This window comes from Microcebus murinus, chromosome X (genome assembly GCF_040939455.1).
Source record: "Microcebus murinus isolate Inina chromosome X, M.murinus_Inina_mat1.0, whole genome shotgun sequence".
Lineage (NCBI taxonomy): Eukaryota > Metazoa > Chordata > Mammalia > Primates > Cheirogaleidae > Microcebus > Microcebus murinus.
Window position 1 is genome coordinate 26,450,574 of NC_134136.1, and position 26,920 is coordinate 26,477,493.

Here is a 26,920-nt window from a genome sequence, read left to right on the forward strand (position 1 = left end):
ACATAAAAAGCAATATACCTTCTGAACTAAAAGGAAAATAGAAAATGGAAGAGATTTCTTGTTTATGCACATAACCATAAATAATTCTGGGACTGTATGTACATGAAGTAACCTGGTCCTCTTATTTACTCTCACCATCCTTAGCTACACGTCTGTAGGGGGAAAATGTCAAGGACATTAGAAAGTAGTTTACACCATGTAAATTACCTAAGACAGCATCAGTCGGGATTTGCCAAATAAAGATTATCCAAACTCCTATCACAGAAATATTTTTGGAATAATGGTATACCTTAGTCTTTTAAACATGCGTCCTTTGCACTGCTTAGAACAATATCTTATATAAAATGCACAGTAAAGAAATGTGTATTGAATTTAATTACAGGACAATTATTAAAGCAAAGTATGGGCTTGAGATTAAAAAATAGTATATTTTAGGTCTGTAAAAATTTGACTAAAATGTATTTCTCTAGGTGTATGCTGAAATTAAATTCACTTCTGTGTGAATATACCCAAATACTTTTTAACCCTTAAACATATGTCAATAGCCTACAGTGAGGGCAACTTTGGAAATATATAGAATCATCTGCACTAATGAGAGAGGCCCCAAACTAGAGAGAATCCTTGGCTCTGCTATCTTTTCCCATTGGCACTACTAATGTATTCTTCTTAAAAGTCTGTATTTTCCTATGATTTCTATATCAAAAACCTCCGATATGTCCCTGAATTTACAGAATAAAACCCAAACTTCTTAGCATTCACATTGTGCCTCTAACTCTCTGGCTTTCTTTCTTCCTGTTCCCTTTGGTGAACTGAGTGAATTGGTATCTTTATGACATTTTATCTTTTACCTCCATGGGACTCTCAATGCTGTTTCAGCAGTTATTTCACCTGTTCCCATTCAGGGGCCTTTCATTTTTCCATAGTGGCTATGCCATATCTCACCCACTCTACTCAAGTCTTCTATCTGTCTCCTCCCCATTCTTTTCACTTATCACAAACAACCAAACCTCTAATTTGCCAGAGAAAAAGGAAAGCACTTTAGAACCTCCAGTGTCTCTTCTACCCACAATGTTATCTCTAGCCATATCTTTTATTAACCCATTCTCTGTCAAATCGAACCTCAGAAAGATTGATGCCCAATTATTATTACTAATGTTATTGTTGTTGCTATTATTATCAATAGAAACAAAAATAAATTGAGGGCTTACTATGTCAGATTCCATGTGAAGTATTTTACTCGTACCATCTTATGTGTTCCTCACAATAACCCATATGACATTGGCACTGTGATTGGCTCCATATTACAGATGAGGAAATTCAGGCCAAGAAATGCTAGATAACTTGTCCAAGGTTACATAGTAACTAGTAGATACAGAATTCAAACCCAGGCAGCCTCAATTCCAAGCCAGTGCTTTCAGCCAGTGTGCTCTACTGGGCGGGGAGTGTGATGCTTTACTACATGCTAATTTTCCTGTCTCAGTTTTGGGCATCATCATCCCCTGCCTACTTTAGGATAATAGTTATCTCTTGCCTACTTTACTTCTGTTGGTTATTCTATTGCTTTCTCAATTTGTCAATTTCTGTTCTACCCTGCACTTCTAAAAAGAAAGAAAGAAAATTTTAAGTCACTTACTGCCTAGAATGGATAGATGGATGGAAGAATAAAAATCCTTCGTTGACCCTGAGGTTTCTGTTAGCTATTGCCCTCTCTCCATTTCCTAGCATCAGCTTTCTCAAGGACTAGTCTCCTTTTGCTCTCTACTTCCTTGCTTCTCATTCGTTGTTCAACCAACAGTCAGGATTCTGCCTTAAATAATGCATCGAAATTGATTTACGAAAGATCATTAATTACCTCCTAATCACATCTAAAATATACATCACATCTACTCCTGTTTATCTGTACACCACTAACCACCTTAGTCCAAGCCAAAATTGTCATTCTCTTTAACCATTCATTACAATATATGTTTAGCTTGTTTTCCCCACGTATACTTTTACCCTTTTCCAAATCAGTCTTGGCACAGCCCTCAGAGTCACATTTCTGGAGTGTATTTGTATTGCATCATATTATTTTTCTGCTTCAAATATCAGTGGTGTTCTATCAACTCCTTGCTATGACCTACAGGGCATTGTCTGGTCTGGCACCTGCTCACCTCTTCTACTTTATCTGCTGCTGCTTGGCCTCTTGCTCATTCTGCCTCACCATATCAAATGTTACTTTCCAGGAACCATTGCACATACTGCTGCTTTACTCACACTCACTGCCCACCTCTCTCTCCTGCTTATTCTTCAAGTATTAGGGTAAATTATGCTTTCCCAGTGATGCCTTTACTTTCCTATTCATTAAAAATAAGTCTTCCTATTAAACTCTCTCAGGGTACTTGTTTTCCTTTTCTTGTTTTCCTTTCTCTTTTCCTTTCTAGAAATTATCATGGTTTTGAATGAAATGTTTGTGAGGTTATCTATTGACTGTCTATAACCCAACTAGATTCCAAGTTCTACAAGTGGATGAATCATGTTGATTTTATTCACATGATATGTACTTAACAAATACTTGTTGAATATATTAGCATCAATACAAAATCAAGTGGACTCTTTTCAGTCCTGTCTTATTCTGTACCCATATGGCACTTGATAACATTGAAGAATTTAAGCTCCTTTTTGAAATCTTTCCTTGCCTTCCTAAAGAATAAACACTATTACTATTTCCTGATTTTATTCCTCTAACCCTGGCCAGTACCCTGTAGAGTTTCCATTATTATTTAACTTCCTAAATGATAAGAACCAAATCTCATCAGTTAGGAGTAGACATGTGCCACAAATGAGATTACTCTTGCAAGATTCATTAAAATAATAATAATAATAAATAAAAATAGCACGCCTGTAATCCTATCACTCTGGGAGGCTGAGATAAGAGATCATTTGCGGTCAGGAGTTCAAGACCAGCCTGAGCAAGAGCAAGGCCCAGTCTCTACTAAAAGGAAGTTAGCTGGGTGTGGTGGCACGCACATATAGTCCCAGTTACTCACTCAGGAGGCTGAGACAGGAAGATCGCTTGAGCCCAGGAGCTTGAGGTCGCTGTGAGCTATGATGAGGCCACGGCACTCTAACCAGGGCAACAGAATGAGACTCTGTCTCAAAACAAAACAAAAACAATAAATTTGCAAAAATGAGGAAATTGTGAAAGAGACAAGCTTATCTGAAGCAGTGACTGGGCTGCTAAGCTTTCTCTAATGCCTTAAGTTTTTTTAGCAGCCACTTCATTGGGCTTGCTTATAATCACATGCAGTCATTTGAAAAAAAAAGACACAGGAAAAAAAGAAATAAAAACCCAGGGACCTTTCCTCTGTCTAGAGGCATATCTCCTGGTAAGAGGGATAAGCTAGTTCCCACCCCTTCTGTGATCAATAATCCTCTTCTTTAGGGGGGTAGATTGGCTGCATAGCTTCCCACTGACTTGTCCTCCAACCTGCCTCCCACAGAATTGAATTTGGTACATCGTTGTAATTATGTGCTGTACCTTTACTAGAAAAAAAGCATAGATCTTTGAAAGCTCTGGCAGTTAGAACCCCCAGCAGGAGCTTTTAGACTCTTCTGAGTGTGTTTGTAGCTCAGCTGTTCTCAAACCTCAGAGCTATGGAAATTCCCACTTGTCTTGCACTGGGGATAGAGACCCATACTGTGTGTATCTATTAAACTAACACATCTTCTGAGAAAAGGAAGGCAATAATTAGTTCTCTTAGCAATCGGTACTTTGTTTTTCTGACTTCAAAATTACCCATATTTTTCAATTAAAAACATTCTAAAGCTATAATCTAACAAAAGATGTTGAGATAGCCTTGTACATAAACATCTTTATAATGGAAAGCACTGATTATGTGATATTGCTGACAGCACATTTAAAAGTTTTTTTCTTTTTTTACACAAATATACAAAGGCAAGAAGAGAGGATTTATGCCTACAGCTGAAGTACAACTATAAAGTCACTGTGATTTTTAATTTTTTTTAAAGCCTCATAAGAGTTTATGAGCTAGTCTATTCAAGATAGCTTAACCAGGTGAAAAGGAAATTTTTAAAAGCTTTTTCCACCTCCTACATATCATCAAAAACAATTAGTTTGGATAGAAAATTGTAGGTCCTTTGTTTCATTACTATTAAATCATTTTTCAGGTTTGCATATTCATTGGGAAAATTACATTTTTCTTTATTTTATCTGCTTGCATTCAGGGTATTCAGTGTTTTGATATGAAATTTCCTGATTGTTTCTATTTTCATTCTTCCTGTAAATATGAATGCTAGCTCTTACTTCTAGATGTGCATTCATTTTATCTGAGAAAAAGCTGTTTTAATAATTTTGAGATCAGGTAAAAGAAAACTCACCGTGACTCATTCTCAAAATCCATGTATTTATATTCTTGTTCCTTTCATTAAATCCCCATAATAATCCATTTTGTGGCAAGATTGCTCATTTCCAGCAATTTTTACAATAAAACAAGGTAAAATAAAACCACTTGAAAATTGAAAATTCAAATTAGGACTATGAATGTCAATCAATTTTGCTATAGATTGTTTTTTGTTAAATTCAAAAAATCAAAAATTAACCCTTTTATCTTTTCCCCAAAAATCACTAAGCCTTAATACAATAACATAATGCCACAGTGGAAGTTTTGATGGTCATTCTTAGCTTCAAACAGTTGTTTTCAGAAGGATGTTTTAAAATTCTTGCTCAGCTTCGAAGTGTGATTCTTCTTCTAAGTTTACAGTGTTTTGGGAGGCAGACATTGTTATTATGTTCTGTTCTAGACTAAAGATGAGTAGATGTTTGTTCATGTGTAACATGTGCTGTGTAGTCTATATACTAGGCACACTTGTATTGATTCTTTTGTCCAGGCCAGGTAATGGGTTTGCTACAGAATGTGCAGTGATGAGTAGGAGAGGTCCTGCCCTTGGGGAGGTTACTGCCTAACAGAATATAAGAAAATTATTTGCTTTGTAGATAATCATGAATATCCTTGCTTTATTTCCATTCCTCTAGGCAGAATTTTGCTCAGTCATTGACTGTGAATCTCATTTTTGCAAGCAGTTCTGGCTGCTTTCCTTCCTTCTTTACCATGGCTTCATTAGCATTCCTTTTACTGTAGTCACAGCTACAAAATTATTCTGTATATTCAATGGACAATGGATCAAAGTAGTATTTAATTTGGGGGGAAAACACCTTGTAACACATGTATATTTGTTACAAATTTATCTGTTAATTCTAATGAATTGTTAACATTGTATGTTGAAGAGACTAGGGGCTGATTTATGCTCATGTGTGACGGACATTAAAGGTATGTTTCTTACCAGTGCAAAAGGAAAGATGGTAGAAGTAACCTTAAAGGCCACACGTGACTGCAAGAGTGCCATGTGGCCATCTCCTACTCCTTCACACATGGTTTTTATACTTGCACCTTTTTTCTTTCTCTGTGGATTCCTATGGTAGTTTGATAGTAGATCAATATTCACCAGCTGTATAGGTAGTGAAGTGTATAAAATTCAAATTATATGAACAAAACTGTGTCTAACTCTTTGGGGAAATAACCCACTTGTAGTTGCTCTCACTAAAGCTGTCAGTGTACTTTTTTTTTTTTTTAATATAGTGCAGATCAGCTAAAGAAATGAGAGCCACTTGATGTGATTTGATAGACAAGTACATCGTAGCACAAATAAATCCCCTACATAATACAACACTCTGGTCAGCATCCCACAGCACTTCAAGGAATGAATTATAAAACAAAGGATGCCAGTCAACTAAAATGCTGTGAGGGACCACAACTAAAAACAAACACATATTTCAGCCGAGCTTTTGTGTTTTTTTACTTATATCACTTAGGTACACTCAAGTGCTTTTATGAGACATGAGCCTTTTAATAATTGTATGTGTGGCTGGGGATGTTACTCGGTGCTTCCTATTATTTTTAAGCTTAGTTATCCAAGACATTTCCTTACATACTCAACTCCTCTGATGGAGGTTCAACTGTTTCTATGAATCTAGCCTGGTCTGATCATGGAAGTTTACACTTATGATTGTAGAAATTCTGTTGGTATAATCAATACATACTGCTTTGTGGCTCCTGTTAAGTTATGTGCCTATATACCTTACCTCCTTCATAGTCTCTTGAGTTTGTAATAATACATTAATTAACATTTCTAATAGCAAATGTATATTATGAATTAAAAATAGCTAAATGGAGCATGACAGTTACAGTGCATTCAGTAGGTGATGACTTCTGTTCTTTACTGAGTCCTGGATACACATATTCCTTAATTGTGGATCAGAGAAACTTTCCCTTGGATTTGGGATAAAAATCAGTGACCATGATTCCTTCTTACTGAGGATTTCTGGAGACAAAGGGGATAATGACAAAAAGAGCTATTGTTTTAGAGTTTATACATTGTGTCAGTAACTATGACAGGAGTGTTACACACAGCATCTCATTTAAGTCGTACTGCAACTTGCATGGATAATTTAATGAATACATTTCCTTGATGAGGAAGTAAAGACTCAGAAACATTAGGTAACTTGCACTATGTCATACAACTAGAAAATGACAGAGTGTCATTCAGGCTTATGTCAGTGTAACTCAAAAGTCCCTGTTTCTTTTACTGCAATTTTCAGTATGAATTTAGAGCAGGCGTCCTCAAACTACAGCCTGCAGGCCACATGCAGCTGCCTAGCACATTTATCCAGCCCTCCGGGTGTTTTTGCCGCTGCTGCCTGTCCTGCTTGGCAGCCGACTCATCCCGGGCCCACAGTGCGCACTCTCCAATAATCTAAGGGACAGTGAACTGGCCCCCTGTTTAAAAAGTTTGAAGACCCCTGGTTTAGAGAATGCAAAGAATTGTCTCTCTCCCTTTTCTGGGTTTAGGGAAAAATCTCTCTTGAACACTACCCTTAAAAATAGGTATATGGGATTCTGAATTTGGGCTAAGATTGGTGCTAGGCAGTATTATTGGGATGACACACCTGGCAGCAAATGACCTTGCAGAAGGTACCTCCTCCTTCCCCTCAGCCTGCTATTCTACCTTTTTAAATCATGCATCCTCTTCTAAACCCAGCATTTTACTGAATATTGTGGTTCCCATTTGAGTGGATGAATACATTCATTTCTTCATTCAGTTTACAATTATTTATTTTTTAAATCAACTCTCATATTTATCACTTGTCATGTATCAAACCTTGTTGTAGGGGATGAATGAATGAAGAACATTTGCCACATGAAAAGGGCAGCTCTGATCCCATTATAGTGTACAACTTCTTCCTGGAAGCAGACTGACTAATGATAGATTAATATCCAGTAATAGCAGTTTCACAAAGTTAATTCCCTAGCATTTCCAGTTTGGCATCATAACTGAAGACAATATTTTGGGAGAGTAAAATATGACCATCAGTTGTTAATTTTGTTCAATAGACAATCTGTCCTGTGTAATAGAAGATCTGGAAAATGGCTAGTCAGCTAAGGAGTGCTTTTAAAATCAATCAGCAAGTATTTGAATGTCTAATACCAGACTCTTTGCTAGGGGCTCCACAAGGTACAATTTTTGACTCTTTTTCTCCTCTTCTCCCTCTATACTTTCCTCATCAATGACCTTGCCTCCCAGAACATCTATTCAGATAACTCCTAAATCTGTCAAGTCCAGTACTTATCTTTTTTTAAATCCTGGGACTATATTTTGAGATGCTACCAGATATCATATTATAATAATGCCAAAAACTCAACACATTAAGAAAACAATGTTATTTCCCTGTCTTAGAGATATCATTTTACCATTTATGAGGATTTGAAGGGGAAAAGGCTAGAGGGATCAGGAAGGACATTTAAAGAGTCTATTTAGTAATCCAACCTTGAAGTATATAATATTTGTCTTTTAGTGGTAAGTGTAGAAAATAAAAGACAATTCCAAGAAATTCTTCAGCTTGAAACATTGTCCAGGATTGGTATTAAATAACTTTTTGGATACTTTGATTTGAATATCACTCTAACATTTGGAGTCTTAATAATATAGCATCATTGTTAGTTAAGATACACTATTTGACGCCTGAGAAGATGGTCAACAAAATTCATTTAAATGCTAATAAAATTTTTTGGTAACAGCCAAGCAATATTTTTCACTTGTAAAGTTAGTACCCTTTGCTGTACCCTCCCACAACTCTAAAGGCAGAGACTGAAAAAGATGGAAGTAATATGAATGGATCATTCATTTGGCTTTGGTCTAATCATCAAAGCAAGACTGCTTTACAGGATTTCCCCTATTTATAGATGGGGATACTTAAGACCAGAAAATTAGGCAGACTATTTTCATACAGTCAGATCACATGAAAGTTTCTGAATTCAGTCTTCTTTGATTGAAGTTGATACTCAGCTGTACCTACCTGCCTCTGCTGCCTTAGTCCCTGAGTAGCTTACTGGGGTCTTAATAACAACAGATCTGGGGAAGCAAATTCATCTACCCTCATTCTCGGAATCAAAACAACCAAACAATAAACCATACCACATCAGCACCTCTTTCTATGTTAATTAATGCCAACATTGTTCTACCTACCTAAGGTTATAAGGTTAAGTCTTACAACCTTAGAGCCATCTTTGAATTTTTCTTCCCATAACTGCTCAGTTGCTAAGTCCCATTGGTTCTTTCTTAATTATACCTCTTGTATCCATCTTTTCCTTTCTCTTCCTACTGTCAACCTTCTACCTCATTGCCTGTTTCTCAGGCCATTTTGATAACTTCCTGATGGTATCCTTGCCACTAATCTCTTCTTTGACTAATCATAGCTACTGATCCTAATAAGACTCAAGAGGCAGTGTGGTATAATGGTTGATAGTCTGGGATCTGCAGCCCAAAGGCCTGAGTTCAAATCTTCAGATCTGCAACATAGACATTTGGCTTTGTGCAAGTTACTTAGTATTTCTGTGCTTCACTTTCCTCATCTTTAGAATGAGAATAAAGATAATAGCCTTTTCCTGAGGATATGTTGAGAATCACTTAGTTAATACATATATAATACTTATGTGGAAAGATGTCTCTAAATGTTTGTCACTGTTATTACTGTTACTCTTATCATTAAAATATACTTTTATTTACATTGTTTCGGTTGGAGTTTGTGTTAAAAAAAAATCACAACCATACCTTTTGAGTTTGTAGGCCAAGGATTGAAATACAAAGCCCAGAAAGGATAACAATATCAATGAAGACACTGGTATTAGAACTGAAACAAGACTAAAAGCCCACATGTGCCTAAGAGTTATGTTCCTTATCGATCTGGGACCAACAGCACCCTGTTAACCTGGGTCCCTACAGGCTCTACAAAGCATGACCAGCAGTGCAGGTACATGGTGACTACTATCAGGGAGACTATAAAACTACTCCTTAAACACATAGAAAACATGATTCTGTGCTAGTAGTGGGCAGGTACCAGTAAAAGGAAAGGAAAAATAAAGTGGGGAGGGATTTGGATACAGTGGTAGAGGCAGAAATGCAGGCACAAAAATACATATAGGAACTTAGATTCCCACACAAACATACACAAAAAGACCTCCACGTTCTTGGCGATAGACTTTGATGAGATTAGCTTCCAATTTTGTGGCCTTAACCTGCATTCTTAAGATACTTTAGTTCAAATTGTGTGCCTAGGTATCTATGTCCTATAATGACTAACCTATAAACCTCTTCTAACCCTATTCTCCTTACCCTTTCCTTCTGGCCTCAGTTCTGTGTGTGCTTATTTACACACACACACTCTCTCTCGCGCGCGCGTGCTCTCTCTCTGTCTATTACACATGCACACACATACATTTATATTTTCATTTGTATTCCCTCTACCATGAAGCCTTCATTAAATATCGTAGTCATAAACTTTAAACATAAGAGTTTAAAGTTTTTTCTTCTTCTGGTGAACATCTCCAGAACTTAATTTCTGTTTCTCTATCTAAAATCATGTGCTGGTTTTTCATTAGCTATAGTTTTCACCTGCCACTGTTATGAGTTTCAGACTATATTGTGAGTTTTTTGTGAATAGTATATAATTTCACTTATTATATAATTGGTGTACAATTTGTATAGTAATACTCTGACTATATAGAAAAGGCTGATTATAAGTGATTAAACCTGCATAAATATAGTAACAAGTGGATATTTCCAGCATACTTTTATATATGCCTGTGAAAAGCATCAAAGCATATAGAAGGATTAGTAGAAGGCAAAGGTTCATATTTAGAGAGGCAGATGTTCATGGTGAATGGGCAAGTTAATTTCAAAGAAAAATAATAAACTATGTCTTACTTCTGTATTAGAGCAGATATGATCTACCCAATAGCTCATTTGCTACTTTTAAAGGGTACTTTGTGGTTTAAAGACTTTTGTTTATGTTCCCAAATTCTCTTCATGTTATCTGCGGGTATCTTAGTACCTAACATGTGCTTAGCATTTGTATTTAAGAAAGTAAGTTTTACATGCAATAACAAATAGAATTGTAAATACTTTCTTTTTGCTGTGTTTATGTGTGTCTACCCTCCCCCACTTCTCTCAGAATGCCTTTGGTGAATGAAAACTAGTTAAATAATTTGGGGCTATAAAAAATTGAAAATTAAAAATAATTATCATAGGAACTATACCAAAGAGAATATAAAATGTGCACCAACAGTATGAAACAAGTAATTAAAAGCAAAGTTGAACTATTTTGAAGAAACCAATATAGAATTCTTGAATAAAGTATTTGAAAGTAAGTTCATATGATTTTACCGTAACCTAATTATTTAATATCCACATCTGTCAAGTAGGTGAAATTCTTTAGAGCGTATATAAATATTTAATATATTTTATGAATAGAAATCATAGGTTTAAAAATTATTAAATGCTCAATCAGAGCTAGTCCTCTGATTTCAAACAGCATAGTAATAGGTAATTTCTTAGGAAATGTTCCACTTATATTTTCTATTATCATATACATCTTTTATCTGTGGCCCAACTATTCACTTAACTCAATTTCATGTTTATAAATTTTCCTAGTTCACCTCAGGGACAGATTTTGGCAGTTTGGATGTTATTGATGGCTAACGATTATGCACTTAACATATAGCAACTGTTCAGCTCCAATAGTATTAATACTATAAGGATGATTTAATTTATTTTTAAAAAACTGAACAACCAGCTTTTTAAAACTTTGGTGAAATATTTCTTTGAAATGTTTAAAACAAACAAAAATAATATTTTTTAAACCTAGGTAGGATTTGTTTTATACAGAAATTTTACAGTATTGTCTATGAAATTATCCCCACTAAGGCGATAAAACATCAGGTTTTAAATGTATTTTCTCATAGAACATTCCTTATCTTACAGATCAGCTCAGTGAAAATGTTACGGCCTCGTCTCAATAGCATTCTTTTCAAGCTCATGTTTGAAGAACATGTAAACAACATCAAACCAAGCATCATAGCAGTAACTCTTGCCTGTGAAGAACTGAAGAAAAGTGAAAGTTTTAACAGACTTTTAGAGTTAGTTCTTTTGGTTGGAAACTACATGAATTCAGGCTCAAGAAATGCCCAGTCATTGGGTTTTAAGATCAATTTCCTTTGCAAGGTAAGATTACATTTATAATGATAATTTATAAACATTTTCTTGTCTATGAGAGGGTTACTCTAAAAAGCAATAGTACATAAACCACAAAATTATATACTTTAAAAGGATGAATTTTATGGTATATGAAACTTATCTCAATTAAATAGCTTTTTAAAATCTTATTTTAGTAAAATCCAAGACTACGCAAATTCTTTCGCAGTATAATACTCAACTCTTGCTGATTAAATTTTATTAGACTTCATAGACCAAAACAAAATTTGCTTTTACAAAATAGATGCAACATTGTATTTTAATCCTTTTATGCGTATTCTGTGTCTCTCCAAAAAGTATTTGAGGAGCTAAATTCAATGAAGTAAATAGCCGGAAATTTATTTTTTAGTAAGCTTTACCTATTCTATTCTAAGCAAGTAATACTCTTCGTTGTTGATTAATGTTGTGTCACTAAGCTTACACTGGTATCTGGCATATTACCTGAGAGCTAAAAAGATTCAAGTGGTAATCATCTTAGTGTTTTGATTGGGTCATTGCATATTATTCTTTTTGAGACTTAATTCTTACGAAAAGTAAACAAAGAAACAGAGAAGCACCAAAGTGATTGCATATGCCCATTTCTAGGCTAGAGCTAACCACCTTATTCAAGAAAAAGATCTTTCTATTACAGGGAGAAACCTGAACACATTCTGAGGTGAAGGCCTGTAAGAAAGCTAGAGACAAAGATAAATCTGAAAACGAATAATCTGTCTTTGACATCTCAGCTTTCTTTCACTTTTTTTTTCGCTTACATCTGAAAACGTTGTAGAACTTTGGTTAGTTCTTGAAGTATATTATAACAAGAATCCCAAATGTAGGACTGGATATGAATTTCTTTTCTATTTGTGCATTAAATAGATGTGCATTATATATACATGGACTAGCACTTTAACATGTATCAAAAATGATTTGATCCTGGCATTTCTAACCCAGATAGACATAAAGAAAAACATTTATAGATAATAGGATGTATAATGGAATTGTGAGTATCTGTTAACTTATAAGATATTTTTGAAGGGTATAGGGAAAATTATTTGGAAACATTAGATTTGTCAAAGAAATATTTTTACTCCACCTTCTTGTGATATTTGTGGTCATGTGAAATTATTTTATAATGCCAGAAAGAATAAGACAATGCTTATGATAAATTGGAATAATTCATTGCCAGATTTATAGGATAACACTACTTAGGATGTTTTCATTGGATAGCATACCATATACTCAATGCTAATAGAGTCATTTCTTATCAATATGCTACTTAGAGTATATGCTGTATACACAGTGAGTGACTAAAAGTGTTCTTGCTTGAGGATTGTAAAAATATTATAAATTAAAATATCGTAGAAATTTATATTAGATAACTATTTCACATTTAATTCATATAAAAATACATTAAACAAACCATCCTAATTTGAACAACTATGTACCTTTATTTGTAAGTGTCTTAATTTCACACTTTTAACATTAATTACATGAACTGATTCTTTGAAGCAAGAATGAATAAGTCATTTGTACACAGGAACAAAAGATTACGTTAACCTCACAGAAGGATTTTATAGTTACATCTTATATTTTGGAGAGAGCCTTCTTCCTGTCATCTACCTGTCAAATAAAAGTTCTTCCACACAACGCTGATCTGACATCTATCACTAGAGGTATGCTCAAAGGATTCAGCACAAAGATTTTTGCCAACTTCAAATAAAATAAAAAATAATCTTGTGGGAAATGCTATCATGTAGTAATAGGTATTCCAAAAGAGAAAGAAGTGAAGGTTTTAAAATCTTTCACCCTCACTTTTTTGTAGGATTTTTATCTTCTGGGAAATACTTCTAGGAAAATGCGTGTCATTAGGAAAGAAAAATATCATATACATGTATGATATTCCCATAATATCTAGTATTAAAAGGATGTTCTGGAATACAAAGGATTCTGAGTAGATGTAAATGTCTAAAATGACAGAAATTTACTGAAGTACATAGAAATAGTTAGCTTAGGTCTATAATCTGTTTGAAACAGAATTAACTAACTACTGATGTATGATTAGCTAGAATTGCTGTTAAATTTCAGTTATATTATAAAAGATTACTTCATTGATTTTTCATAGTGATTTTTTTTTCTTAAAGAAAATAGCAGGGAGAATTTCCCTTGCAGAACACTGATTCTGCTTTAGAAATGATACCATTTACTCACCTAAATTTTTCTAATGATAATTTCCCTTCTCAGTGATTTTAAAGCTATAATTCAGTGATTTTCACAAGAAGCTCTAGACTATGTTGAAATATTCACCTAGCTAAAAAGGGAGCCATAGTATAAGGAGTTCAACTTATCTGATGTGTCTTGTAGTAAGGTATTGTAAAAAATTCAGATGGTCACAATTGGCTGCTATAATATTTGGGAAGAAAAGGAAAACAGATGGGTTAACCAAAATGTCAACACTAAATAGTATCATTACTGTAAGTACTGCCCTCACTACAAAGTGCTTTGTTAATTTGCAGCAGTGAATTATCACTTTGTGAGTTACCAAACCAGTGTGCTGAACTGTAATGAAAATAATTTCAGTGAAGATGAGTTCCCAATGTTAGTTTGGCCTGTGCTTGCCTGTTGGTTATTAAAATTCTAACCAATGAAAGTGCTGTACTTCAAGGTCATTTGTTATTTTTGTTTTTAGTATGTGATAGCAGATATAATCTGTGCAAGAACAAAATATTTAAAAATACTGAGCATTCTCTGTGCACTAAGCTTTGTGGGTGTATCAGATAAAGATCTTTGTTCACAAGCAGCAGGAAGTGACTATGCCTGGTTTAAGCAAAAAGTGGAATTTGTTGGAAGGATATGAGGTAGCTCATCCAAAAACTGAGGAAAGGCTGAGGAACTTGGCCTTCGAAATAGCAACAACTGTGACAGCTTTGAGAATTTAGGTAGCAGAAATGAATGGGAAGTCTTTTCAGGAATGTATCAGCTCCAACCATTTTTCTCCTCTTGTGTTTGATTCAAATTATAACTAGAGAGCCTGATAAGCATAGAGTAGGTTACAAGAACACCTTGTGTTCAAGTGACGGTAAACAACTTTGATTGTGCTACCAAGACTATTTCAATAGAAGATTGGTTATGCCCTAAAGGATGCTGTTACCAAAGATAGGGATACAAAAGGTTAGGAGCAGGTGAAGGGATATCAAGCAGAAACAAATAAAGACAAAGCAAAACAGATGGTCTGTATACTAGGGGCATACAAACAGTACAGAAAATACACAGAAACCTTAATGAGCTTGTGGTACAGTTGAGCAGCCAGGAAATATATATTCAAAATATTAGGTAATGTCTCAATGTATACTGTTAAAGTCTACAAAAATTAATGACCAAATGAGGTTGGCAGGAGTTCAGAGAATGGGGGAATCTTCAGTGATTGGTTGATGCTGTTGAATTGAAAGATGGATTGGATTGGGGTATGTGAAGAGAAGACCTGCAAGAGAGTAGAACAGTGTGGGCTTGGAACCTACATTTTACCTTACACTTTGCCAATTACTAGCCAAATTTTCATGACTAAGTCACTTACCCTCTCTGAACCTCAGTTTCCTCATGTGTAAGCTAGGAAATACACTGACTCTTGTTTATTTCCATAGGGTTGTTTTCAGGGTCAGCTAAAATGGTCTGTGTTAGAGTATTTAGAACAATTGTAATGTTAAACAAATGGTAGTAGTTCTACTTAATGATGGTACACAACTAGGAATGATCATGATACATTTGAGGATGAATTAGAAAACCACAATGTCTGTAATATTGGATTCCTTTTGGAAACAAGTAATTACATTGGAAGGCAGGTTATGAGAAGGTTTTGAGTTATTCGTACATTAGTGTGGATATCTTGCTCCCATAACTTTTAAAATATCATTCACAGCCCACTTAATGACTTTCAAAAGCTGGAAACCTTTTTTTCATGTACTGAGCAAAAGCTTTTTTTTTTCCTGCCTTCAGTTAATATATGACTATATGACTACATGTGCTATGACTTTCTAGTCATTCTACTTGGATGGACAGACACAACAAATTATGAAGATAGACAAATGGTGATATGCTTATGTAGAGATATGAAATATATCATAAAAAGACCCTAAAGAAAACATGTAAGTTCACTCTGGTGAAAATTTAGATATCTCACTTTAAATCATTAGGATTAACATGATAACATAATTGTGCCTTTTCTAATATTCTTCATTTATGTAGAGTGTCTATAACATGTAAAGGCCTCATATTCTATAGCCTATCACATTGTATTAGTGACAGAGTATTATAGATGTCACTCCCAATATACAAAGGACAATATCATCTCCCATATATAAGCTATAAGAAGGGAAGTAAAATAGGTTCAGCTTGATTATTAAATAGATTACTTACCAGAAAATATCATTTGTCAAGAAAAGCAGCTACTATCTATGGCAATAAAATTTGGAAATCTGTAATCCAGGAGAAAATCTACAAAAGATCTAAGGAAAAAAATCATATGTAAGTATGCCAAGAATTTCACACTGTTGGATCATTTTTAGCTGAAATGATGTGGATTGTGTCTATATAAAGCTGGAATCCTAGTATATGAAGACATCTAGTCTAGTCTCTTTAGCGTACAGTGAGAAAACTGATGAACAGAGATGGAAAATACTTTGGTGAGTGTATTGGTCAGCTTGGGCTGCCATAACCAAATACTATATGCTGAGTGGGTTAAATAAGAGAAATTTATTTTTTCATAGTTTGAGGATTGAAAGTCCAAGATCAAGGTACCAGTAGCATTCTGGTGTGGCCTCTCTCTTTAGGTTGCGTACGGCCACTTTTTTACTATGTCCTCAAATATCTTTAATTTACTATATTATTTTTTTCTTTCTCCTTCAAAAGACTGAGTACTCATAAAATTTGGATATATTTTTTTATTCTTCACTATATCCTCCGTGTCAGTTGTATATGACTCCCTCAGTAAATTACTACTGAGTGAAAGTCATGCAATTTGATTAAATAAATGATTAATATTCAACTTAAGTGTTGCCTTTTTTTTTAAAGTGAGAGAATTTTGTTCCTCACAGGCATAAAGGGTATATTTTTGACAGCAAACTATTGAATATGCAATTGTAAGACTTTTTTATAGTTTATTTATAAAGACATAAAAATGTATTGTTGCCACATGCAGAAGAATGAAACAAGATCCATATTTCTCATCACTCACAAAAATTAATTCAAGATGGATAAAATACTTAAATGTAAGGCATGAAACCATAAAAATTCTAGAAGAAAATGTAGGAAAATCCTTCTATTTATCAGCGTAGGCAAAGAATTTATGACTAAGATCCCAATGGAAATTACAGCAACAAGGAAAATAAATAAATGGGACTTGATTACGTTAAAAAATTTCTGCATAGCTGAGGAAATAATCAATAGAGCAAATAGTCTACAGAATGGGAGAAAATATTCACAAGCTATACATCTGATAAAGGGCTAATAACCAGAATCTACAAAGAATTCAAGCAAATCAGCAAGAAAGAAACAACCCCATTATAAAGTGGACAAAAGACATGAACAGAAGCTTTTCAAAAGAAGATAGACAAATGGCCAATGAACATATGAAAAAATGCTCAATGTCACTAATCATCAGGAAAACGCAAATTAAAACCACAGTGAACTATCACCTTATCCCAGTTAGAATCACTTTTATTAAAAAGTCCAAAAACAATAGATGCTGGTGTGGATGCAGAGAGAAAGGAATGTTTATTCACTGTTGGTGGGATTGCAAATTAGTACAGTCTCTATGGAAAACAGTGTGAAGATTCCTCAAAGAACTAAAAGTAGACCTACTATTTGATCCAGCAATCCCACTACACTGGGTATTTACCCAAAGGAAAAGAAGTCATTTTATTAAAAAGACACCTACACTCAAATATTTATTGCAGCACAATTCACAATTGCAGAGATGTGGAATCAACCCAAGTGCCCATCAATACATGAGTGGATTAATAAAATGTGATATATGTATACCATAGAATATTACTCAGCCATAAAAAGGATGAAATAATGCCTTTTGCAACCATTTGGATGGAACTAGAGACCATTCTCCTAAATGAAGTATCTAAAGAATGGGGAAAAAAAAAAGATCAAATGTACTCACTAAAACTCAGTGTAAATCAAGCATGGGGGAGAGATTACTAGGGAGGGACAAAAACCTACCTAATGGGTACAATGAACACTGTCTGGGTAATGGCCACACTTATAACCCTCACTCAAGTATAACAAAAGAGATCCATGTAACCAAAATTATTTGTACCCCCTCCCCATATTTTGAGATTAAAAAACAAAAAAAAAACTAGCAGAACCAGGATTTCAATCCAAGTCTTTCAGATGCTTTACATGTAGCTATAAACATTCTGCCTTCTGGGAATAACATTAAAGACAAAGTTATAAAATTAACTTTGTTAAAGAACTTCAGAGAGTAATGGTTTCAAACAATGAACAGCTATTAACTTTCTATTAACAAGTATTCTTGTGGGTAATTATCAAGGACCTTAGGTTTATACCTTTTCTTCCTCATGGTCTTGAGAAAATAAAGGAACTGACATCATGATCCCTTCCCCTCCCAAAAAATATGTATCATTTGCTATAAATCTTAACCAGTAATTCACCATCAAATATGGGTTAATAAATAAATTAATTAATATTGGACTATTAATTTAAAACCAAACATATTTTAGAAAATAACCTCTATAGGATGTACTGAAAGAGAACCTAGCAAAGATCAATATATCCTGGTCAACCGTGCACACATTTGGTGCCTGTGTTTTTATGGTTTATAAAGTGTTTTCCTTATGACTCAGGGAGGTTAGATATTATTAACCCCATTTTGCAAATTAGAAAACTAAAGCCCAGTGATGTCATACAATGTTTTAAAGATTAAAAAGCTAATAAATGTCCAAGTTGGGGCTTAAATACTGATCTTTCACGTCCAAAACTGTGCAGCACCTTGTCTCTCATTGCATTGCAACAGAATGTTTGGTTACGCGTGGCTCATTTCGAGGAAGAATTACTGAACCAACTCTGCCATTTATGAAAATCGTGAAAACCTCATGTGGATTTTCTTGGCTCTCTGGCAGCTTGTGAAAAACTTGGAATCTATCTATTTTATTTAAATTCAGTTGGAAATAATTGTAGGTGTATTAATAGAAAGTTTCTCTTCTGATAATAGATTTTAATGTATCCAGGCAGCAGAGTATATATATTTGTAATAAAATAGCACCTAATAATTGGAATGATTATAAAGCTATCCCTTGGCATTGTACAGGCTCTCAGAACATAACAGTTTTGTGTAGGTGAGGTTGACTGCTGCTCTCAATATTTTATGAGTGAGGACTCCTAAGTGATGGCCTGCCCAGGATCAGTCAGTGACAAAGGCAGAGTTAGGATCCAACTTTCCTGGGACTCAAACAAATGATCTCAGTGGATCATGCTATTTTTAGCATTTGCATCAACTCTGTTGCTTCTCTGAAATATGCTTTTTTTCTATCAGACTATGTTTAGCATTAATTGAATTCAGGGGAGATGTGGTTGATAATTTGCTGAGGAGAAAATGACTTTGAGAATTATAACTTTTCTTGAAAAAATTCTGTGAAAGGGAAGATTAGAGTCTTAGTCAAGTATGGAGAGGGATGAAATGTTAGGTTCTCTTTCCAAATTTCTCTTTTTCTCCCTGTGAGTCCTTTAAACTTCCCTTCCTATGGGGCTATTTGCAGGAAAGAGTTTTCCTTTGGTGATCTCTCCCAGTTACTGGTTGGTAATCAGTGATATATAAGATTCAGTGCTGCAGCAAATTGCAAAAGAGCTTATTCATGGTAGTTTGCATTTTAAAATGTCATCGTATAAAATAGTGACACACTATACCATTTGTTCATAATTCATGACCAATGGACACAAACATTTCAATTTAAGGGTCTGTCTGTGCCTCGTTATATTATATTGAAGAAAGAACATTCACCATAGTTTAGACCTCTGAAAAAACTAAGAATAGAATAGAATGACACAAGAACAGGATATCATTCTTAATTTTAAATAGTTTCCTTTATTCAGCTTATGTGATGGTTGACCTTTATTTAAGTCCATTGTGTTTTATTGTATTGTGCTTACTGGGCTCTCGTCATTGAGAACTACTGAATAGTTTCTTGATCTCAAAGATAAGTGCTACACTGTTGTGGTACTATGCCAGTGGTGGCATTCCAGATTCAATTTTTATAATTGTGTCATAGGTTTTTGTTTCTTACTGTTCTTCATGTAAATCAATACACCAACATTTGTAATTTTTAAACAGCAAGCATTACTGCATAAGTCAGTAAATCCAGAAGTGTTTAAATTTATAGAACACTCTATTTTTTAAGGAAACAATTCTCAGTAAACTTTTTTAATTTTATATGTTACTCATTATATATCCTAAAGCACATATACTGTTAATCTGTGCATATGGACTTGTACACATAGTCAAATGGTAATAGCAAAAGATTGCTTCAGTCAACTAATTTCTCCAATAATCAAGATACTTGGTTACCAGCTCAGAAATGCAGTCCAAAGCCCTCACTTCTGATGGCCTTCATGCCATTTAAAATCTGAACAAAACACAGGCCACTTCTAAGTTTATCTTCTTTAAATATGTGGCCCTCCTTCAAGGGTTGGAAACACATGATTATAGCTCCTTTATTTTATAATCCTGTGAATACACTACCATGTGGTTTGAAGATTTTCCTTCGTTAGAAAATCAGCTATTTCCCAACTTCTAATATGCAAGATACTTGGTTACCTATCTATATGCTATAGTGGTGCATATACCAATTGCCTGTTTAAGTAAAAAGAAAACTTGACGGTAGTGTTTATTTCTGTCTTAAGAGGTACCTTCTTCTAAAATGGTAATTTCAGTTTCTCCAGATGGTCACACATTTTCTAGATATATGTTAATGTGGAGATGTATTATATATTTCTTATTCTCTGTAGCCTACATTAAGAAATTAAGATGGGAGAAAAGACTGATTTTGCGATGAGCCAATCACAGAAGGGGTAAAGATATATGATCATGTCAGACACATAAATTAATGAAGTTTATAGATGTACTACTTCAAATTGCTGTAGCTATGAATGATTCTGTCTCTCAGGATATTTTTTTTTTTGAAAACTTGAGCTTCGATTAAAAGAAACTAACTCACACCTTTATTCTTCTCCTTGCTTCTAAAAATACAGAGGTCTCATGAGCTTATTTAAAGATTTTTCTCTAAGTTGAAATATTCATTAATTTACATTCATTGGTGCAAATTATTCAGCTAATACTTTAAATGTAACACTTGTTTGTCTTCTCAGAATTTGATTACATCTGTTTAGATATTATCATGTTTACAACGCTATAGTTTAGGTTGTGTGAAAACTTCATTAAACCCCCGAATTTTCTGTTTATTAAATCCTCTAGAGAATAGTAGTTTGTAAATATAATTTGTCTGATGCAAACTTGATGAACATTTCTTGTCAATAGTGACTGCTTTAGAGGCTCATCCTTTTTTTTTTCTCAACTTTTTTTTTTTTTGGTCTATTATATTTGTTAAAATGTTCTGTCCCTTAAACAAATATATACACCCCCTAGGCCCTTAACTGTGATGAATACTATTGTGAAGCCTATGCTGTTGTCTTTGATTTTAACTTATATGTTACAGTTATGTCTGCCTCCTAGATGTCTAGGTAACCTGCTGTGAGGTTATATTAGAGAGTGTGTGTATGTGTGTGTTTATAGATGCATATATATATATGAGAGAGACACATCTGGCTTGAGTACTAGTTGTACTCCCCTATGCAAACACATGACCTTTTTGATGTGGAAGAGATTCCAGTGTTTGAAAGTTTTATATTAGAGAGTGGACCAAGGAAAATGAATTACAGGTTAGACCAAGCCAAAAAAGGTATGTGTATGCACATGGATGTGAAGTGAGAGAGACTGAGACACAAAATGAGAGAGAAGGAGAATGAATGAGAAGAATCAGGGGTTATTTTCAAAATTGTGTAATGAGAGAGAAATAAAATTGAGTTAAATATTTCTTCTTACACAGAAATGGACAAACTTGTAGAGAGCATTGAAAAATGCAAAATGAGTGTTGCCAAATTATGTCCCTTATCTTCTACCAATAGGTATGAAAAGGTCAACAGTGTATATTTGTGTATAGAACTATAGTGAAGGGCGTAATTTGTTTTCTATAGAAAATGCCTGGATGGCTTAGTTTTTCACTCATTAAATACAGATGCATTTTAAGGAAACAAGAAATGAATACTTCTGTATTTTCTTTCAATTTTTAAATATTTTATCCTTATACACTAATAGAAAAAACACAGGTTAATACTGTGCTATAACAATACTTGTTGAAGTCATTGTCACTAAACAAAAATGGATATAGTTATGTTTTGTTGAATAATAAAGCTGACAGAGATGAATAATTCTCTAGTTTACAAAAATATGTAATATTGTGAAATTTTAAAAATACTTATTTTTTGGTTCCTGATAACCCCCCATATATCAGGGGTGGCAATAAACATTTTTAGCACCAGAGCAGAGAAAAAACAGATGATTTATAGGACTAGCTGTAGGTCTTACTTGGTTCACCATGAAGACTATTTCCATAGAGGATTTAAATGAACCCAGCTGGCTTAGTATTCTGTGAATTGCTGTAGTCATTTTCTGAGTTTAATCTTATGCCTGATTTTGTAATTCTCACAGTGGGGGAAAGTCGACAACATGAACAGCATTTAGTGAATATAATTAGTAAGTTTGAAAACAAATGCCTTTTTATTCTATAAAAGCTCTGTTCGAAGGGATTTCGACCCTGTATGAGACTGTTATTCAAAAAACATGGCTACTGTGACTGAATGTGACCAGTCATCTTATAAACTAATATTCCTGTCAAAGAAAGCCATCCTAATGAAGGCATTGCATAACCTTAACAAGACAAGCCAATGACCATGGAAGGAGGTTTATAAAGTGGCAGTTAATGCTAAAATAAAGCTCTGTGATAATTTTCAAGATTCTAAGAATTATTTATATGCATTCAAATACTTTTTAGTTAGTACTTGGGCAGCAAGTTGGCCACATTTATTGAGCCTTTACTCTCTGTGGAACCCTGTGCTAGATGCTTTGCAGGGATAAAAAGAAATAAAACATACATCTCCAGTCCTTGAGGAGCTTATGAGCTAGATACCAGATAAAGAACATGTAATACTAAAGCAAGAGACAGGGAGAGAGATGGGGAGAAATATGTGCAGGGAGAGGCAAAGGGATTTTATATAATAGCACACATGAAAAATAAATTATGTTGCTCATAAACACTGGCTAACTAACTACAGGACGATAAAGTAGATACTCTATTAGATGGTATCCCATACTGTAAAGCTGCTCCACTTCTTTGGAAAGGAAAAGAACAATACCAGCCTCCTTTCTAACATGTTCTTTGTTTCTGTCCTCCAGACAATGTCTTCAGTTTTGCATTTTCTGACTTCTGTCATGGGGACAAGCACAAAGCCTTGCTGCTGTTCATTGTTTCTCTGTTCTTTTATTTCTTTTCTCTTTTAAAATCTGGTTTCTCAGAATACTCTCTTCCCCTTTATGCCACAATAAGGATATCTTCAAAACTGCTTCTCAAGTTCCTGCCTACTTTCTACATATAATTGTTAGTATTTTCTAAATTTTGGATAAAATGAATCACTACCTGTTCAAAAACAATCATATAATGCTACTACTGTATGACTGTTATAGTAAATATTTCAGTACTCCTCCTGTTTCACTAATTAGGTAAAATATCAAATAATATTTCTTTTAGCAAGAGGATGCCATGAGATTTTCCAGGTAAATTAAATAAGAATGAAGAAAGATGCTATTTATTGCTCAGTATGAGGGATCACTCTAAGATTCAAGCAACCTGGTATGAGGAAGTATAAGCTATTCAGAGTCTGACTATATAGAAAAAGGAACTCAATCTTCAAATTCAAGAAAGTAGCCAGAAACACATATTAAAAGAGAATACTTTGCCTGGAATCCTGTCCTGAGGGATATGGAAAAATGTTGTGCTTGGGGAGGGATACAGATGTTTGATTTTAAGGATTTTTTTTTTTTGTTAATCACAGCCTGGCCCATTTAGATCCCTTTATGCTTCCAAATTTTAGCTTTCATGAAGTCAACGAGAATGGCCAAGGTACTTGTTGACTTCATAAAGTATCCCCTTAGGACTTTTGATTTTTGTGTTGGGATTTTATTAGAAGTAACATGTATTCATGGTCAAGAGAGACTAGAACCTAACCTATAATTTTTAAAGTAACTTTACTAAAGTATAATGACATACAAGAAATATACTCATTTTAGGTATACAGTTTGATGAACTTTGGTATTTGTATATAGCTTTGGAACCTCCACTGCAGTCAACCCGCATAGTTTTCTCATGCCTCTGTGCAGTTGATACCCACTTACAGCTCCAGACAACTACTGATGTACTTTCAATCACCATGCTTTTGCTCTCTTCTAGAACTTCATATGAATGGACTCATACAGCAATGGTGTCTTTGTATTACTTTGTGTTGTGTGTGACTTCTTTCACTTAGTATAAATTTGTGGTATGTATTTGTATAATAGTTCATTTTTTTGCTAAATAATATTCCATTGTATGGATATACCACATTTTGTTTAGCTGTTCATCAGCTGATGGAAATTTGGGTTGTTTCTACTTTTCCACTATTATAAATAATATTGCAATCAATATTTATGTACAATACATAAATTCATTTATCTTGAGTAAATACCCAGGTCATATGGAAAGTATAGATTTAATTTTAAAAGATATCACTTTCCAAAATGTTTATACCGTTTTACATTCATAGTTATGATCAAATTAAATTAAACCACAATGATATACTGTTTCATACCCATGACATTGGCAAAAATTTTAAATTCTGTTAATATAAGTGGGGGTAAGAATAAGGGACAAATGAGTTACTGGTGAGAGTATAACTTGGCACATTCATTTTGGTAAATAATTTGGTACTATTCAGAAACATTGAAAATACGATACCCAGAAATGCCACTTCTAGCATATACTGATAAACTGTTACATAAGACTATGGAGACATGTATAAGAATGATCACATCATCAAGGGACACTATCAACACAGTAAAAAGGCAACCAACAGAATGAGAGAATATATTTGTAAACCATAAATCTGCTAAGGCATTGATATCTGGAATATATAAAGAACTCCTATGATTCAACAACAAAAAAACAAACATCCAGTTCAAAAAATGGCCAAAAGGCTTTAATAGACATTTCTCCAAAGAAGATATACAGAGATGGCCAATAGTACATGAAAATATGCTCAACATCACTAATCATTAGGGAAATGCAAATCAAAACCACAATGAGATACCACTTCACACTCGTTAGGATTGCTACTATCAAAAAGTAGAAAGGAACGGGTGTTGGTAAGGTTATGGAGAAATTGGAACCGTGTAGCATTTAAAATGGTACAACTGTTGTGGGAAACAATATGGCTGTTACAACAAAAATTAAACGGAATTATCATAAGATTGCAATCTAGATATATACATAAAGTAATTGAAAACAGGGACTCAAACAGATATTTGTGTATCAATATTCATGACAGCATTATTTGTAAGAGCCAAAAGGTGGAAACAACCCAAATGTCCATCATCCAAAGAATGGATAAAGAAAATGTAGCAGAATGTACAATGGAATATTATTCAGCCTTAAAATAAGAAAGTTTGGTACATGCTACAGTATAAATGAACCTTGAAGATACTATGCCAAGTGAAATAAGCCAGACACAGAAGGACAAATGCTGTATGATTCCATTTATATGAGGTACCTAGAATATATTTGTAGAGATAGAAAGTAGAATAATGGTTACCAGGGTTTGGGGAGAGAGGAATGGTGAGTTAATGTTTAATGGGTACAGTTTCAATGTGGGATGATGAAAAAGTTCTGGAGATGGATAGTGGTGATGGTTGTACAACAATATGAATGTACTTAATGCCACTGAACTGTGCATTTAAAAATGGTTAAAATGCTAAATTTTATTTTATGTGTATTTTATTGCACTAAGTGTTCACAGCAGCATTATCTGTAATGATACTAAAAATAATGATTTCCACACAAATAAATGGAAACCAGATAATGAAAATGTTCAATAGAAGAATATGTCTAAAATTAGTTACAGGCCGGGTGCGGCGGCTCACGCCTGTAATCCTAGCACTCTAGGAGGCCGAGGCAGGCGGCCTCGAGGTCAGGAGTTCGAAACCAGCCTGAGCAAGAGCGAGACCCCCGTCTCTACTATAAATAGAAAGAAATTAATTGGCCGACTAATATATATAGAAAAAATTAGCCGGGCATGGTGGCACATGCCAGCTACTCAGTAGGCTGAGGCAGAAGGACTGCTTGAGCCCAGGAGTTTGAGGTTGCTATGAGCTAGGCTGACGCCACAGCACTCACCCTAGCCTGGGCAACAAAGTGAGACACTGTCTCAAAAAAAAAAAAAAAAAAAAGGAATTTAAAAAAATAAAAATAAATAAAATAAAATTAGTTACATTCGCATCATAAAATAGTATACAGCAGTACACAAATAAATTGAAACCAGATAATGAAAATGTTCAATAGAAGAATATGTCTAAAATTAGTTACATTCTCATGATAAAATAGTATACAGCAGTGAAAATGAATGAATAATTGAATGTAGAGGCATCAACATAGTTAAATAACTCACTCCTAAACAGTTGGTCTTTATACTGGATCATGCTTCTTCAACTTTACATGTCCTAGATCTTTGAAATTGTTCTCAAATAGCTAACACCACTAATATTGAACCTTCAAGTGCCAATTTATTTATAGCATATATACATACCAAATTAGACCTATGCACTCTTTTGGTGGTGGTGATAATCTTTGAAGCTGCGTATAGAAAAACAAAACAAACTTATTCCACCTGCCCTTAAACCTCATACATAGAAACAGTTTTGTTAAGTAAAATGCTCATGACAATAAAAGTGAAAAGTTTTAGTTAAATGATTAAGCCATGTCTAGGAAGAATCCATTTAACACCAAGAGATATTCATACTTGTAAACTGTTTCTGCACCAATTGAAAATAATTTGATTTTTTGTAAAACTATTCTCAAAGAATTTTTATTGGATAAACCTACTGTAGACAGGATGATTAAATGAAAGCGCCAGA

General features: G+C 34.2%; 1 protein-coding gene across 3 annotated transcripts in view; it reads left to right on the forward strand.

The window, feature by feature from the left end:
* The window catches only part of DIAPH2 (diaphanous related formin 2), an 824,298-nt gene that overhangs the window by 375,526 nt on the left and 421,852 nt on the right, over positions 1–26,920 (forward strand). For all 3 annotated transcript variants that reach the window (XM_075999380.1, XM_075999381.1, XM_020285092.2), the window contains one exon: positions 11,377–11,616. In XM_075999380.1, coding sequence (XP_075855495.1) covers positions 11,377–11,616 — 240 coding nt within the window. The remainder of the gene's footprint in view (positions 1–11,376; positions 11,617–26,920) is intronic.